The sequence below is a fragment of the Podarcis tiliguerta genome (genome assembly GCF_965153285.1).
Source record: "Podarcis tiliguerta genome assembly, chromosome: 17".
Taxonomy (NCBI): domain Eukaryota; kingdom Metazoa; phylum Chordata; class Lepidosauria; order Squamata; family Lacertidae; genus Podarcis; species Podarcis tiliguerta.
In genome coordinates, this window is record NC_139550.1 from 39,476,473 (window position 1) to 39,494,170 (window position 17,698).

Consider the following 17,698-nt stretch of genomic DNA (forward strand, 5'->3'; position numbering starts at 1 on the left):
GGTGTCTGTAATTTATCTGTGGAGAGGGTCTGGGTTTGGGTCTGGTGTGGTTGATTGGTGATGGCGTTCTGTGTGCCTCTGGATCTGGTGTCAGATTTTGTGGGGAGGGCTAATTTCCAGATGTCTGGCAAGCGGGATGTGTCGTCACGCTTGTTCATGTTGTGAGGGTGTTTCTCTATCTCGATGGCTTCCATGATTATTCTCTTGTGGTGATGTTCCATGTTAAAGAGCAATTTGGAATCTGCAAAATTAATTTCGTGTCCTGTTTCTTTCATGTGTTGGAAAAGAGAGGAAGTTTTTTCTTCTTTTTTGACGGCATTCTTGTGTTCTGCGATCCGTGCATTTATTCGTCTGTTTGTTTGTCCAATGTACGTGGCTGGGCAGACTTTGCAGGGTATTTCATAGACCCCTTGGTTTTCCAACTGAATTTTATCCTTGGGGTTTCTGAGGATATTGGCTATTTTTTGGTTGGTGCAAAAGGCTGTTTTGATATTGTGTTTATGGAGGATTTTGCTAATTTTATCTGTACACAAACCCAAACTTTGGCTCAGATATGTTGACGACACCTTTGTAATTTGGCCACACGGGAAGGAAAAACTGGATAGCTTCCTCACACATCTCAACAGCCTACACCCCAAAATACAATTCACTATGGAAATAGAAGCCAACAACCAACTTCCCTTCCTTGACGTCCTAATCTACAAAAAACCTGATGGCTCCCTAGGACACACTATCTACCGGAAAAAAACACACACCAACCGCTACTTACATGCACAATCACACCACCACCCTGCACAAATAAACTCCGTAGCCAAGACTCTCATCTCCAGAACCAAACGCCTGGCTGACGAAGACCACTTGACAACTGAGTTACAGAATCTCTCAAATGTGTTAATTGCCAATGGATACCAGCAAAACAGGGTTACGAAGCTAATCCAAAAAGAAACACCCCCCAAAAACCAAGACACAGAAGAAAACAATGGCATAGCCCTCCTTCCTTATATCAAGGGCACTACAGATAAAATTAGCAAAATCCTCCATAAACACAATATCAAAACAGCCTTTTGCACCAACCAAAAAATAGCCAATATCCTCAGAAACCCCAAGGATAAAATTCAGTTGGAAAACCAAGGGGTCTATGAAATACCCTGCAAAGTCTGCCCAGCCACGTACATTGGACAAACAAACAGACGAATAAATGCACGGATCGCAGAACACAAGAATGCCGTCAAAAAAGAAGAAAAAACTTCCTCTCTTTTCCAACACATGAAAGAAACAGGACACGAAATTAATTTTGCAGATTCCAAATTGCTCTTTAACATGGAACATCACCACAAGAGAATAATCATGGAAGCCATCGAGATAGAGAAACACCCTCACAACATGAACAAGCGTGACGACACATCCCGCTTGCCAGACATCTGGAAATTAGCCCTCCCCACAAAATCTGACACCAGATCCAGAGGCACACAGAACGCCATCACCAATCAACCACACCAGACCCAAACCCAGACCCTCTCCACAGATAAATTACAGACACCATCCAGTAGCCAAACCAGGGTGGCACCTCCGGATGCTGCACCCCCCTGCAATCCCTACACAGATCTGGCTGGCACAGGCCACAAAACCACAGCTCGCCCCTATACACGAAGCCAAGCCAGAGCACAGCCAAGTGCAGTACAGCCATCTTCTCAGAAAAACTCTTCACAAAGTTCAAGAGTTCAAGACACGAAGGCTTTAGCAACTAATCCACACCTAATGACCCACCTAAGTGGGATTCAGGAAATCACTCAAGAAATCACTCAAGATATCCCTCAAGTAATTAAGGAACAAAAGAAGAAAAGGCACACTAGCCTGGGAACCTCCTCTCTGCCCAGAACATTGGAGGCTATACACCACACCTCCTCAACAGTATTTATAGGAACTCAAACACTGAGATCCTGCTCTGTTCCAGTAACAAGAAGCCGAAAGCACCAGCCTGAAGATGACGAGTGAGACCTCGTCGAAACGTCGCCTAGACACCCCAACTTTTACACGGGAAGACACCCGAGGACACCAAAACCTGCATATATATATATATTTATATATATCTTTCTATTGGTTTCTTTCCAGCCACAAAATGTGTGCATTTTTTCAGCAGGTTTGAGGGTGTTTGTTTTTTTATATTTATATAATATATTTATTTTTGTCTTTTACACCACTGATCCATTGAAACTTTGATCCACACAGAGACAGAATCACAGCAATAGGAAAGGCCTCTATCCCCATGGGAAGAGTGTGGGAAGGGGCTGCACTTTCCAGACAAGAATAAATAACAAAGATATAACAAGTTAGCACTTTAAATTGCCCTCCCCAGATTCCTTGAGTGGGGAAGAAGGAGCATCTGCCTGGGGAGAAGAGGTTGAGGGAGAGAAAAGGGGTGCATTACGCAGGGGCTGCCTGGACACCCCTTTAGTCTTCTCCCTCCCCAACCCTGGCAATAGGTTGCAAACACAGCTCAAAGCGTCATGTCACAACACGTCTACGACACGCGACTTTGCAGCTACCAGACCATCACGCGTTGAGTGGCATTCCCTCTCCCCGCCCCAGTGTTTTGTTGTGTTTTTTTCAAAGGGGGGCAGGGGGCAGGCGACACAACTTTAGAGGAAAAGGGAATCACAAAAATATAGTGGGGAGTTTCTCTCTTGAGTTTATGTACAAATAGGGAGTGGGAGGAATCAAGCTCTGGGTTTTGGACATTGAATAAAAAACGCCCCCTCAAATGTCCAACGGGTGCTTGTCTTTCAGCCACTGACCCAAGATGGCGAAAGCATCCCTTGGCTACAGCGGCAGTAGTATGGCTGTTCTCTGAGAAGGTCAATCCATGAGTGGGGATGAGGGACTACGGCCAGGCGGGGAGTGGGGTTAACAAATCTGGGTTCGAGTTAGAGGTGAGGAGAAGCCTACTAAACATCTGGACTCCCATGAGAAGGGGCGGGCTCTCCTTCCTTGGAAGGCCACCTGTCAGGGACGATCCAGCGGAGATTCCGGCATTGCAGGGAATTGGACTAGCAGACCCTTGGCGCCTGCCCAGCTCTGCCATGCTCCCCATCGGTGGCCAGCTGGCCCTCTGGTCCACAGGGGCAGTGGATCAGAGCACAGGCCAGCATCCAGCTCAGACCAGAAGGGAGAGCACGGCTGGTCCTGCCCACTGCCTGGAAGCTCCCTGGCAACAAGTGGACCTCAAACCACAACAGTCATGGGAACACTGCAATTAGGGGTAGAGAGGCGTAGGTAGGTAAACCGGGTTTAAGGCTTGCCAAGTATACTGTTCCCAAGGGAAGGAAGGTGGGGGGAGGCTGCCAATCGCTAAGGGGTCTGTGTGAAAGGGGGGGGGGGGACCTGTAGCCGAGGTGGTGGTGGTTGGCAGCTGGGGAAGCTACCAAGAGGGACACTGGGTGGGTTGGAGGGGAGCGCATTGGCGCTAGGTTGGCTTATTCACAAACAGCAACACAAACACCTTTGTGGCCACAAACACAGACATGGCCCAGGAGGGGTCCCCTCCCTCGTGCTATGTACAGAGATCCCCGGAGACCCCTCTCCTCTCCCACGGACCCCGCTCTGGGGACGCCCCCGCCCCCCACCAGCATCGGGGCCAGGAGAAGAGAGCCGGGCAGAGTTTGCATATTCATGTTAGAAGAGACGTGGACTTGAGAAATCTCCAGCCTTGGGTTCAAGGAGGACTCCAGGGAATGCAGGCAGGGAGGTGCGCGCTGGGAAGCATGAATTGTGGGGGTGGGCTCCTCTTCATGGGAGGAGGCAGCAAAGCATACGGAGAATTGGTTTTATGAAAGGGGGAGCTGGGACAAATTGGGTTTGGGTGGGGGATTCATTGACAAATTTTTTTATCGGAGGCTCCCTCTGCAGGAAAGTGGAGCTCCTGAAATTGATTTAGGGTGGGGTGGGAAAATATTTCAGAATCCAGCTTTGCAGACGATAGACTTGTGAGATGTATAGAATTATTTTCAAAAATGACTCCACAGTCAGAAGCATCACTGGACACACAAAGCCCTGCCATTCATTTGGCCCCGATCCATTCTGGCAGGTATGGTGACCTTTCAGGCTGGCTTTCCAGCCAGAGACGGACCCAGGGGTCTGCCAGTTTGGCTCCTGCCATGGGCGCTACTTCGGAGCGGCCAGGAGCTCCCTCCTCACCTGCGCCAGGGAGCCAGGCGCCCCCCTCTTGCCAAGGGCTCCCTCGCTGGCTCCCCCCATGCCCCCCCCCGGATTCTCCCTGGCCCAAGGCGAACAAATGGCAGGGGCTTGTGCGTCCCTCGCGGCTCCTGGGGGGAGGGTGGGGGGGCTGCAGGAGCGAGGAAGGGGAGAGGGGGGCAGGGGGCGCGGGGGGTCCGGGGTCCCAGCGTGGAGGGGGGAGTCTCTCAGTCGGAGAAGAGGCTGGCGAAGCTCTGTCGGAGGCTGCGGATGCTCTCAGCTCGCACTTCGTCCTGACTAAGGCTCCCCCGCGGCACCGGCGCCTCTGCAAGGGGGAAGGTATTGGTCAGAGACTGGGATTTGCTACGGGGCAGCGAGGGAGGGGTGGGGGGGCAGGAAAGAGGGGGGGGAGGGGGAGGAGAGGCGGAGAGATGAGAAACACACTATTAATATCAGGCCAGGCAAGAGAAACTTGCGTCTTCAAGAAATGCAGGGTGGGGGGTGAGGGGCAGGGAGAGAGACAGGGGGGGGGGGGTTGCGTTTGGGAAGCATCCCCCCTCCTCCCTGGGAGAGTGAAGGGAACAAGCACCGCGCGCTGAAGGAGGCACGTGGGGGGGGGGGAATGCAGTTCTCTGCGCCCCCCGCCCCTCCCGCCCCCCCCGAAACTACCAGGGCCACGGACGGTATGTCCAGCAGGGGGAAGCAGAGAGCAGGGAATGGCCTCGGGCTCCGCGAAAGGGAGCAGTCCTCCGAGGGAGGTGAATTCTCAGGCGCATCCCTCTAATTGGGATGCAAGGTTCCTCCAGGTCAAGGTGTGAGCGTTTTTGCAGCATTTCCAATTTCAGGTAGAACCTGTTGCCTTTAGAAAGGTGAGAGGAAGCCCCAGGCCTGCTGGCTTTGTTAAGGGATGCACTAGATGTGCAAGGAAACATTTATGGCAGGAGGTCAGGCTGGAGGGGGGGCAGAGGTGGGGTGTCCCCTGAAACCCCAAGTGCTCAGCTCTCTGGTCCCAGCAGCCTCTTCACCCTCTTTTATCTTTTGTGATCCCTGGGGTCAAGTAACAGTCTGATTATGTGATGACGCCACGGGCATACCCCCCAGGATTTATTGGGGCGGGGGCAGAACTGAGTTATCTGTGACACAATTGGTCAGTTATGTATTTTTATTTATTTGCTTGATTTAGGGGGGACAGCTGCCCCCCCCCAGCTAGGCCCATGGATGGCACCTCACAGCCAATCAAATTTAGCCATTGTCATTACAAAGCCAGGGCAGTCCTTCCCTCACTCTGAACAGGCAAACACTTTCACCTTAGTTCGGGTGGAGGCCTGGAGGCGTCCTTTTCACACGCAGCTCAAGTGTTCGTGAAAAGCACCCACCTACCCTGGCTTTAACTTAACCTAATGCAAACACCACAGCTTAAAACTCCATCAGACCTGAGCTATGCCCTTGGCTTTCTAAAGTTGATTTTCAGAAGCAAAATCTGAAATTCAACATGGACAATGTTAATTCTGAAATGTCACATTTTGAACAAATCATTATTTGAAAGCAGTGTTGCTCTTTAGCAGGGTGATTACATGAACAGGGGAACCTAGTAACTCAGTTCTGTTTCAGGGGTGTGATGGCTTCCTTGCTCTCACTGATAGCAAAGGAAAGCTTGGAGAAATGCTGGACCCAGGAGCCCTGGAGGCTTGTGAGAGGGTAGCTGGGAAGGGCTTCCTGTGGGCAAGTGAGCTTTCATTCCCAGCCCCCCCCCCCCGCCACTCCATTCTCTCTCATCTTTGTGCAATCCCCTCCCTCCACCCAGGAATTTCAGATTCATTGGTAAGAGGGCAAAAGCAGAAACTGTTCTGCAGCTATATGCAAATGCACTTACTTTGCGTAGCTCATTCTGCACAGCATTAGGGTGGCATCAAGGTGCACACAGCTCTGTTGAGGCCCCATAGCACCTGAGAAGCTGGCCCCCACTGCCCCCCCAGCATCCTGCCAAGTCACCACACCCAGCTGCCCCCCAGCTAAGCCGGCAACACAGGCAAGGAGCCACGACTGCTTCCAGCTGCCCCTCCCGCCCTCCCCAAGGAGCCCCGGAGTCCACCGCTTACTTCAGCTGGGGCTGGGGGGGAGGCAGGTCCTGGCTGGGTTTCTGGGCCACTTGTGGTTTGCCTTGGCTTGGTGGAGGGCGGCCGCCTTGTTGCCCGGGGCCCCCGGGGCCCTGCCCCTGAGTGCTAGGCCTTGGCTGCTGGGTTGTGGGAGGTGCTGGGCGCTGCTGCTGTGCTCCTGCCCCCGGAGGGCGCTGCTGAGGTGGGCCCCCCTGGCTGCCCTGCCGCGGATGTTGCCGTGGTTGACCTCCAGCTGCTGGGGGGCGCTGTTGTGGCGGCGGTGGCTGCTGCTGCTGCTGTGGCCCTGGGGGCCCCCCGGAGGTTGCCTTGGGTGGGCCTGCTCCCCCAGGCCGCTGCTGCTGCTGCTGCTGAGGGGACCCTTGTTGCCACGGCTGCTGCCCGCCTCCGCTGGGGCTCGGACCCCTCTGGGGCTGGGGGGACTGTGGTGCGGACGGCGGGCCCTGCTGGCGAGGCTGCTGGGCCCCCGGGCCAGGCTGGCGTTGCCCCGCCGGGCGCTGCTGTGCCTGCGGAGGAGGCTGGTGGGTGGTGGGGCTGGGCAGGCGCTGGCCCATTGGGGGGGCCCCTGGCTGAGGGGAGAGGCCCGAGAGCTGCTGGCCTTGTGGGGGAGGGCGCTGCTGAGAAGGAGGGCGCTGGGAGCCCGGAGGCGGGTGCTGCGGGCCTCCTGGCAGGAGAGAGAAGGAGAGAGAAGAAACCTGTCAAGACTGAAATGGGTCCTCAGAAATCCCAACCCAGTGATTACGCACACACAGAAGGCTTCTGGTAAGGAGAGCCCACAACTTCCCAAGTGAAGCAGACTCCCTGGGGAGGTGGTGGGTTCTTGCAGGGGGTTGGATGAGACGACCCCCGGGGTCCCTCCAGCTCTACGATTCTAGGATTCTAAGCCTCTCCCCCCAGCTCCAGACTTATGAGCCCTTCTGCACCCTCGTGTGAGCCCCACTTCCCTGGCCTTCTTGATGTTGGGTCCTTACCCTGTGGCGGGGGTCTCTGCTGGGCTGGAGGGCCTTGTCGCTGCCCAGCTGGAGCTGGCTGAGCCTGAGGACAGAACCAAAGTGAAAGATGAATGGCAGGGAATGGTCAGAACCACACTCCCATCTTCTTCTCTCAGAGGCTGGACATTTCCATACCTTCTGGCCCAGCTGGTGCCATTCTCCGTGTTTATTTCGCCAATCATCACCTGCCCAACAGAGGCAAGCTTCTCAAGCAGGGCTGGAGGAGCCTGATGGCCTCCCAACATTGTGAAGATGACAGCTCCCACCACTGCCACTGTGGCCTTAGTCTTGTTCCTGGCTGTGAATCCTTCCCTAGCATGCCCATGGGGCTGCTCACGCCCAGCACCGTCTGGGGATGCCCACCTGACCAAGCACACCAAGAGAAGAGACATGGGCAGGTGGGTCCCATGGGACTTCTGCTCCATTGGATCTCCTGGGTAGGCCCCCATCAGCAAGTGGAGCAGAACACAGAACATCCCATAACCAGGGAAAGAGCCAAGGGAGACACCTTTCCCCTCTCTCTTGTTTTTGTAAAATACGAAGAAGCTGCTCTTCTATGGAGTCAGAACAGCCTTTCCCCAGAATGATGCCACAGCACTGCCCTCTGCCTGCCCAACATTGTTGGGACTACACCTCCCAGTGCCCTTGAACCCTGGTCACGCTGGCTGATGCTGGGCAACATCTGGAGAGCACCAAGTTGGGAAAGGCTGAGGTGGAGCAACCATCTACTTGTTGGTCACAAAGTGTGGAGGAGAGTCAGAGAGGAAGACGTGGTTTTCTCCACTTCTCCTAATAGCAGAACTTAAGGCACTCCACTGAGCCTGAGGGGCCACATGGCTCAGCCAGGGAAGGGTTCACAGCAGGAATGGAGGAACCAGGTGCTCCCCAGTTGTGAAGACCACAACTGCCTCGTCCCCAACCATTGGGCATGAAGACTGGGGCCGAGAAGAGCTAGAGTCCATCAGCATCTGGTGGTCTCCAGGCCAGCGCCCCCATCCTGCAGCCAAGCAGTGCTTCTCAGCTACTTGAGTAGCTCCCCTCACTCAATAGGGTGACAAAGGTTGTGTACACACCTAACCTTTGAAAAGCACAGGACTTTTGTTTCTCCACATAGCACTTTTGAACACAGCAGTTTGCAGTTGTGCACTCCTGTGTGCAATAACGTTATCTAAAGCAACAGTGACTTCCATGTTGTCTGCACACAAAGGTGGGCATATTTCCAACTAGTGTGCAACAGTGCGCTCCATACCCCTCATCTTGTTTAGTGTTTCCACACACCTTGTTTTTTAAAACAAAAACAAACAAACAGCGTTGCTTTCCTGACGCACTGAGGATATTTTTCAGTATACAGAAGCAGATAAGTTTACCACTTCCTGCTTTGCCTATTTCATTCATAGACAAGTTAAACATGGTGCGGGGAGCTGTGCAGCCCTCCAGCATCAGTAGTTCTGTCCCAGCTGGAGGCGCCCTGAGAAAGCGCTCTCTCTGGGTGGGCTTACATAGGCAGGAAGCGCTTGAGAAGTGCATTCTTGGCGCAAAGCAAAATAGTGGGGGAATGGGGCGACGAAGGGATGATGTGTACAGCACCCCCAAAAGGCACCTGCATTGAGTACCAAATGCACATGCTCATGCTGTGTGTGTGCAGACACCCAATGACTAGCTGAGAGGACTTGAAGAGGCAAACAGGTTTGCCAGTAGCAAGGAGCCACTGTGCATTGACAGAACCTCTGGAGGTAGCTATGAGCTCTGGATACCAGGTGCTGGGGATGCTGCTTCTGACTCCGCTTGTAAGCTTCCCCGAGGCATCTGGCTGTCCAAGGCTGCAACAGGACACTGGGCCAGGTGGACTCTTGGTCAGATCCAGCAGGACAGTTTGTGACTGTGAATGTCAGCTCTGACTGGCAACGCGTCTCTGGGGTCTCCATATCCTGAGCGCCACGTCATCTTGACCCAGCAACCTTTTGACTTGGGGAGATGTCAGGGGCCTTGCAAGCAGTGGCACATGCACTGGGCTGTTCCACGGAGCTACAACACAGAGACTCCAGGCCAGAGCCCTAAGGTAACCACAGCCATGAGTGAACACACACTTCCGCACAGTCCCCTGCTCTTCCATCTCTCTGCCTATGGTCCCTTCTCCTTTGCTGTTGAGGAATAATCATTCCATATAAGGACACACACAGTTGTGGTGATGAGGTGAAAGCTGCAATCCTATCCCCACTTCACCTAAAAGCAACTCTGCAGAAGTTCATGAAAGTTACTTCTGGTAAGAGATGCCTGGGGATTGTGCAGTGAAAGCCTCATCTCGGGGAGCGTAAAGGGGAAGAGAAAGGAGGTGCAATACCTGGGCATGTTGTCCTGAGGCCGAGCGCACAGGTGAGGGCACAGGTGTGCGAGGGATGGCCTGTGCCATGCGTGTCAGCACCAGCTCCACTATCAGGTGCTTGTCTTCATCCTGGTGGTCTCCAATTAACGGCATGGAGCATCCCACAACCTGAGATAAGAAGGAGAAAGAGCAGGTGGTGGTCTCCTTTCCCCAATCAGGCTGAGTGGGGAAGCAGGAGGGTCTTTTGCAAAAGGTCAGGGGTGGGGAACCTGCATCCCTCCAGGCATTGCTGGACTACAACTCCCATCATTCCTCACCATGGGCCATGTTGGGTTGGAGCTGATGGGATCTGGAGTCCAATAGTACAGGCTCCCCACCCCTGTTTTAAATTAGTTATGTAAGATACACCCAGCACACAGACAATGGGGTTTCCTAAGGCTCAAAGCCAAACATGTAGATGGAGACAATCAGGAAATAAGAAATAAGAGGATGTCAAATACAGCCAGGCTTAGCATGGCACAGTAGCAAAGAGGCTGTGCTGAAAACAAAAGGTTCCCAGTGCAAATCACGCGTCTGAGGGGGCCTTGCCCCCCCCCCCCACACTACCCCTCCCTCCAAGTCTGGAGATCGTGATGATAAGCCACATTACAGGATATTTGAGGAAAGGATTACTGAGAAAATATGTATAAAAGCGCTAAGCAGTAGTATTAACAGAACCGCATGAGGCAACGGGTGGTGACTCAAAAATGCTGCCTGATCCAGGAAGCCAAGAAGTCGCTGGCTGGGATCCACTGCGGCCCCGCTGACTTTAGCACTTTGTCGCCTTTAGAGGGCGCAAGTGCCCCCCCCCCCCCGGACCTGAAGGCACATGGGAAAGGCAGTGTGGGGCAGAGCGAGGGACACACCAACTCTTGTCATTCTCAAGGATGGATGCGGCTGCAATGGCATCCAATGGACTGGGCAGCTGAACGGGTTTTCTCAATGTGCAGCAGAGCTCTCCAAAGCAGGACAGCACTTTAAGCACAGGTTTAACCACATGGGGTAAAAAACAAGACCTGCTACCTTCAACAGATTTAATCAGCAGATTAAACAGCTCAAGCTTTCATTTGTGTGGTCCCATTTTATTCAATGAATGCATTTTTAACATAAAACAAATTTTTGGGGGGCAGGCAAGCAAATTAAGGACATCTTAGTCTATGGGGAGCTATTTTGGTTCTTGTGTGTTTATGCAATAGCAAATGAAGAACAAAAAAGGTCTTTCATTCTAAGAATGAATGGTAGTTTCAAACTGTGAGTAGTTAATATCTCCAAAACATGCATTTTAGGGGTTGCAGTTTTATCCCAGGCAACATCTGTGGAGCTCAGGCCAGGCTGCGTGGAGCCACCCTCCTTTAACTCACAACAACCTTATGAGGTCTGGTAAAGGCAGGAATAGGCCTGAGGCCACAGCCGAGCTTCGCAGCTGAGCAGGGATTTGGAGCAGGGCCTTTCAGCCGGCAGAGCACGAGGCTCTTCATCTCAGGGTCATGGGTTTGAGCCCCATGTTGGCCAGACAAATCCGGCATTGCAGGGAGTTGGACTAGATGACCCTCAGGGTCCCTCCCAACTCTACAATTCTACGATTCTATGGTCTGTGGCAGCCTATCCACAAGGCCACCCTGGATCTCTGGTAAGGCCTACACACTAAAGCTCTGAAGTTCATTTGCGTTGGTTACAAATAACAGACAAAAGATAGATTGCTCACTCAAAAGTCTTCAATTAATCAACAGGCTTCCTTTAAAAAGCAATTTGCAAGCTGATTCATATTTAGGGCAAGTGGGGGCGAGAACCACGCACAGGTAGGTGCAGGTGCCCATGTGCCCAGCGCCTCACCTCGATGATATGGTCCCGTCCATCCTTCCCATGCAGAGCCTCCACAGCACAGATGTCCAAACCACCAAAGATTTCTGAGCAAGTGTCCACCCACAGCTTGTACCTGTTGGTGAATCCGGGGGTCGGGGAGAGGAAGAGAGCAGCGGTGACTCTGAGCCCATGAGGGGGAGCAAGTGAGAGCCTCTGCCTCATTACCTTTGGCAATTTTTAGACAGGAAGCCCTCCTCTTTGCCAGACCTGGATGTAATCCACTCCCCTTCAGTTCCCAGTCATTTTCGTTTTTAATATAATTTTATTTATGATTTTCATTTTGCAAAGAACAAATAAAGACAAAAATACAAATTATTATATATAGCATGTTTTGACTTCCCTCCCCCTCTTTCTGCGGTTCCCTATGGTTATAATACTTATGCTGCATTTCCAAATTGAACCAAATTCTTCTTTATCCCATATACAGTGGTAACTCGGGTTACATACGCTTCAGGTTACAGACTCCGCTAACCCAGAAATATTACCTCGGGTTAAGAACTTTGCTTCAGGATGAGAACAGAAATCGTGCTTCGGCGGCGCAGCAGCAGCAGCAGGAGGCCCCATTAGCTAAAGTGGTGCTTCAGGTTAAGAACACTTTCAGGTTAAGAACGGACCTCCAGAATGAATTAAGTTCTTAACCCGAGGTACCACTGTAATCAATATGTATTTTATACCACTGCACGTTTTTACATCAATCCTGCTCATGATTTAATCTGTTTACAATAATTTTGCAAATATTCAATAAATGATTTCCACTCTATATTAAAAAGTTTACTGTCTTGGTTTCTCATTCTTTCAGTTATTTTCCATCTTTGAGCAAAAATTGTTCCCAGTCATTTCCACCCAAATCAGAGTCCCATCTCTGATGCTTTGCCACTTACCTGTCCGACATGGCTATTTGCTCCAACATGGCAGAGCCTGTGTTGGTTTTCCAGTTCCCCGAGACTGAGGTTCTCCTGCCATGGGAGAGAAGGCACTGTTAGCGTCAGGAAGGTTGCAGAGAAAGACTTGATAGTAGCAGGGAGGCAAAGGGACAAGGCAATGACTGTAGGGAGAAATGGTTTTGTTTCTCCACCCACAGGAATACGGAAGAATGCCCAGCAGCACCTCCACTGACTCGTGACATGCCACAGAGGGATCACTGTGGGCACCTGTCTGTCCTGGTTGATGGAGTGCATCACACCCTCTCTATACTCTGGCACTGAGAAGGCAAGCGGGGGGGGGGGGGGAGCGGGAATCACGGGGCAGAATCTCCAAGGGTGCAGAGAAAGGCAAGCAGCAGCAGCCCCAGCCCCAAGCTCACATGTAGGCCTTGTAGTTGTTGCCAATCTTCTGGATGCGGACGTCATATTTGGCATCAATAAAGGGCTCTGAAGTGGCGTAGGTTTTGGTGAGGGCCACCACACTGGCAATGTCTTGGAAGTCATACTGGTTCTCCACCTTGACCTGTAAGCAAACACACAGAAGCGTCCCCTTGCCTCACTGCGCCCCACGCAAGCAAAGCCCACTCCCCAAACAGTGAGCGCCTCCTGGGGTTCTGCCCCTCGACTTGCACACACACAACAGCCACTTGCGGTCACTTTCCCACAAGCTTCGTTCATCCAAAGAATTAGAGGAAATCAAAAGGTGGGCGTGGCCCATTCTCCCAAGCGCCAGAGGCAAATTTTGTTTTATTATTTTAAGTTGGAGGTGGTCTGAAAGAAGGCTCACTAGGCCTGATGTGTCTTCATGCTCATCCCACTTTTGCCCTCAGGCCGGGAGGATTTCGTAGAATGGTAGAGTTGGAAGGGACCCCGAGGGTCATCTCGTCCAACCCCTGCAAGGCAGCAATATTTTTTAAACTGCTTGACCAGCAGTGGCCATGGACAAAAGAGTGGCAATGGGTGTGCAGATGGACCCCATGCGAAGCAAAGCCTGTCTCAAACGAGATCCAACTCTTTTCTAGACTGTTCATCCAGGCACTTCCAGGCTGTTGCTATTTCCAAGTGGGATTCAACCACATGCCAGAAAATTTGGGTTACAGAAATGTAGCTGACTGAGCGCAACAAACTTGCTTCCCCAAAAGATCAGACTTTTTGCAATAAGGCAAACGGCTGAGAAACACACTGGAAAGTGTAGCAAAACAAATCAGAATGAAGGAAAACCTCCCTGCAAACAAATGCTGATTAAAAGATCAAGCACACATGCCCAGTGCATACAAGTGTTACAGTGCAACTGCAAATGGCTCATCAAAGTGGTTAAGGTTCCTTTGGTCGCTCCCACCATTCCTTGGATCGTACTAGTAATTCTAGAGCAAATACATGTTGGCCAATCTCCCTGCAAGCAAATCAGGACGAATAAGCAGGTCATCTAGGAGCAACCTCTGCTTCCAGCCTTTAAAAAGCAGAGTTCCCTGTGAGTTGCAGGGCAGTGATGTTGAAAGAGGCAGCAACTACAAAATGTTGCTAAGAGGACAGACTCATACTGGGAGGGGTTCAGGGAAAGAGAGTGGATTCCTGCTCAGCTGCACTCCCTTCTCCTACTGACCTGGGAAAGAGAGCCCTTGGGGACCCCTTCTCCTACTGACCTGGGAAAGAGAGCCCTTGGGGACCCCAGAGGCAAACTAGGGAATTATACGAGGTGCCATCGTTTCAGGGGTGTCTGCTTCTGCCATGCAATGCTTTGGAGAGAAAGCACTTTTGGAAGGAAGTGCAAAGGAGGAGCTGAACTGCTCTCTTGCCTGGGTGATGGTGTCCTTTGCATTCCAAGCAAGGCTGGCCCAGTCTAGTCGGCAGTACAAAGAGCTGCCTGGAGCATCGAAATTCAAGAGGTAAGCAAGAGGGGAGAGAAGCTACTTCGTCAAGGTGGCCCATCAGACAGGAGCTCAGCTTGAGGTGTATTCTCTAACATGTTCTTGACACAGTAATAGCGCATTTGTGGTGGATTTTTTTCACGTGTTCTGAAATGCTTCCACAACACTAACACATTATTGCTGTGTGCTGAATGAAAGCGGGACAAAAATAAACCAGAACATTTGTGGTATAAAAAGTTGTGTAGTTTCAGCAGGAAGTTACAGGTTGGGCACGGATTGGAAATGATGCAGAGTGACTGCACCCTAAAGTTAGGCAGGCACAAACTGAAAGTGGATTCACATGTGACTGTCCTGATAGCATCCGAAGTGCAAGTCACCCTAATTGTGCGATACACATAATGCCTTGGAAAACGAAAGAAAACACAACTCTCCTTCCAGAATGGGGCAGCTGATAAATCCGCCCACCAAAGGGCACTGAGCTGGGCTGCATTCTCGCGCCTCTTGGGAGAGAAGTTATAGCACTCACCTTGCCCATTCCGGAATGAGCATGTCCCATCTTCACCACCACTGGGTACTTGGAGGTTGTGAGCTGGAAAGACAAGTCAGAAAAGGGGTGGTGATCAGCACATTTAGCCACAGGACAGCAGTCTGCAGGGGTGAGTACTGCTCAATGATAAATGTGAATTCACAGGCTGACACGAAACGAGGGACTGCAGAGAAGGTGGTGAAAATGTCATTCAAAGATTACAACAAAATGCAGTTTAGTAAGGATGCCTCACAAAAAACAGCAGAACCAAATGCACCAATGTAAGGTCCAGTCCATGCATCAGTACATGTTGTTTGATTTCTGAACATTGGCAACTGGCAAGCTGACAGCGCAATCTGTTCAGAAGTTCAGTCCCACTGAGTTCAGTAGGTCTTACTCCCAGGTACGTGGGTATAGGATTTGGAGCCTGAATGTGTGAGCTAATTCCACTGGAAAATATAGAGTCAGGTGATACAAAACTTCTCCCAGGTTGGATTTTTTTACCCATATGAGTTATCACTTGATGTGGTGGTTGTCTAGTGATGAACACACGTGCAAAAATCAGCTCCAAGTTAGGGACAAAAACTTTAGGTAACAGTCTGCCCAAGGAAAATTTACAGCAGATGAGGGGAACCTTTGGGCCTCCAAAGGTTGCTGAACTACAGCTCCCATAATTCCTGCTTGCTGGGCTGATGGGAGTTGCAGTTCAGCAATATCCAGAGGACTAGAGGTTCCCCACACCAGATTTACAGCCTCTGTCTGTCTGTCTGTCTGTCTGTCTGTCTAGGAAGCCATTTTTGTTATTGTTGGCATCTGTCTGTCTCAAGAGACAGTGGAAGAGTGCACCATTGCAGGAAAAGTCAAGCCATTCTCCAATGGGAGACCGATACAGAAGAGACATGTTTTATTGCAGCTGGTGTAGATCTTGGTGGCTTTTGTTCCTGGCAATTGTAAGGATGCAAAGTATGGAATGGCAGTCCGGCAAAGAGAAATCTTGACGCCATGCTTCAGAAGTGGCTGCCTAAAGAGGTCCCCACCCCACTGCATTGCTGTTTTAGGAACAGCAGGGAACCTGTGGCCCCCCAGGTGTTGTGGGACAACAACCCCTATCAGTCCAAGCCAGAATGGCCAGTGGGCAGGGACAATGGGAGCTATAGCCTACCAACTTCTCTGGAGGTCCATGGGTCCTTCCCCACCCTAGCTTTATGTGCTTGCTTTGGGACACCCCCACCCCCAAAGCTATTCCTGAATATGGTGTGGAGCTGCTTTAATAATCGCAGCACAACTTTAAGGCCTCACTCAGAGCAGTGTGTTCCAGTCCGGGGACCTTGTGGTTCAGGAAAGATGCTGACAGAGAGGAAAGGAGTCAGTGGAGAGAAAGGCTGGAGGTGAGAGTAAGAGCTGATCTCAATTGCAAAAGGAAGGAAGGAGGAAGATGACCAAGTAAAAGATCTTAGAGATCCTAAGGAATGCATACAAGAACGAGGGAGTTATCTGTACTTCTTGACGTCTGGCGTAGGTGTTTACAGCACTCCACGCATTTGAAGTGGGGTGTGTGGGGGAGTCTCCCTATCTTATCAGGCCCTGAATATGTAAGCCTGGCTCCAAAGGGTGCCTAGGTTGGGCAAGACCTGGCCCTGTCTTGTACCCAAATAAGGACAGACAGTGTATAAGAACATTGCGATGTAACGTGTCCCATCTTTTGCAAGCGAAGAGGGCCCACTGAGGATGCCTTGCCTAACGTCTCCCAAAATTTAGGAGGCAGCATTGCAAAGATCCATGGAGACTGAGATCTCACCACCAGATACTCATCCTTTGCTCCAAAAGAGGATGGATTATTTTGCTTTGTGTGCTTCTGTATTAATTATGGGAGAAGGACTTTTGTCTTGCCAAGCACAGAGACAATCTTCTCTCTGTAGTTTCTGCATAGCCTGATAACCGAAGGTGTTATAGGGGCTGGTAGCTACTCCACCTGCCTAAGGGCCCTCCAGATGGGTCCTTCATTGCGAGTGTCTTCTGCACCATGCCCCTGAAACAGTCATAGTGCACGAGTGGTGGATTCATTCCACTTTAGTGAGGGTTCTGCAAGGCTCCCCCAAGGCTACCATATTATTGCTGTCCAGAAGAGATGTGGTGCAACAAATGTCTGTGGGGGAATAGACCAGAACATTTGTGGTATAAAAAGATATGGCAATTTCTTGAGAAGTTATGGGATATACACTGGTTTGGTGTCAGGCGGCTGCCAGCAACTCCCATGGCCCAGGAACGTACAAAGACGAGGAATGTTCTCACCGTCCACTTTTTATTCAGGATTTACAGAGAGAGGCTTTAGAACGCAGCCTCTTGGATAGTGGCGTTGTCCCAAGTGACTCTCCACTTCCTCATTCGTCATCCTCATCACCTCCTCTACGGGTGTCGCTAAGTGCCCTCTGTCTTTGAGCTCTTGGGGGGGGGGTCTGGAATGCTTTCTAAAGACACGGAGTCCATCAGCTGTCAGCCCCCTGGTGCTTCTTCCTCCTCCTCCTCTGCCATTATTTCCCCCTTTCCCCCTCTCTCAACCCCCTGTTGTAATTCTGAACTGTCTTCCTCTTCTCTGGAAGGGTCAGACTGGGGAGGTGGTCTTCACCATTCCTCCTCTGCCCACTCCCTGACATTTGGACTGAAGCCATGTGACCTCCCCAATACATTTGCAGACACAAACAGCATTGGAAATGGCATGGAAACATGCGATGGCATGTGGCTGCCCCAAAAGCATCATGAGCACAAATCATCACAAAGGTGCAATAACAAGGATGTCTGGAGGGGCCCCAAGCAGAGGCAGAAGGGGTTCAGCTGCGACACAGAGAGAAAATTGGAGGT

At 51.3% G+C, this 17,698-nt stretch overlaps 2 protein-coding genes across 3 annotated transcripts in view; both read right to left on the minus strand.

Moving 5' to 3' along the window:
* The window catches only part of LOC310668159 (uncharacterized protein), a 172,092-nt gene that overhangs the window by 29,025 nt on the left and 125,369 nt on the right, over positions 1-17,698 (minus strand). The window lies entirely within an intron of this gene.
* The window catches only part of SYN1 (synapsin I), a 105,037-nt gene continuing 90,428 nt past the window's right edge, over positions 3,090-17,698 (minus strand). The window contains exons 6-13 of one of the 2 annotated variants that reach the window (XM_083421030.1): positions 14,840-14,902; positions 12,826-12,968; positions 12,404-12,478; positions 11,493-11,595; positions 9,639-9,788; positions 7,277-7,340; positions 6,291-6,969; positions 3,090-4,516 (exon numbers count right to left, since the gene is read on the minus strand). In XM_083421030.1, the coding sequence (XP_083277156.1) occupies positions 4,489-4,516; positions 6,291-6,969; positions 7,277-7,340; positions 9,639-9,788; positions 11,493-11,595; positions 12,404-12,478; positions 12,826-12,968; positions 14,840-14,902 (1,305 nt within the window). In that variant the 3' untranslated portion in view covers positions 3,090-4,488. Of the gene's footprint in view, positions 4,555-6,290; positions 6,970-7,276; positions 7,341-9,638; positions 9,789-11,492; positions 11,596-12,403; positions 12,479-12,825; positions 12,969-14,839; positions 14,903-17,698 lie in introns of both variants that reach the window. The other variant, XM_083421029.1, reaches the window with a different exon arrangement.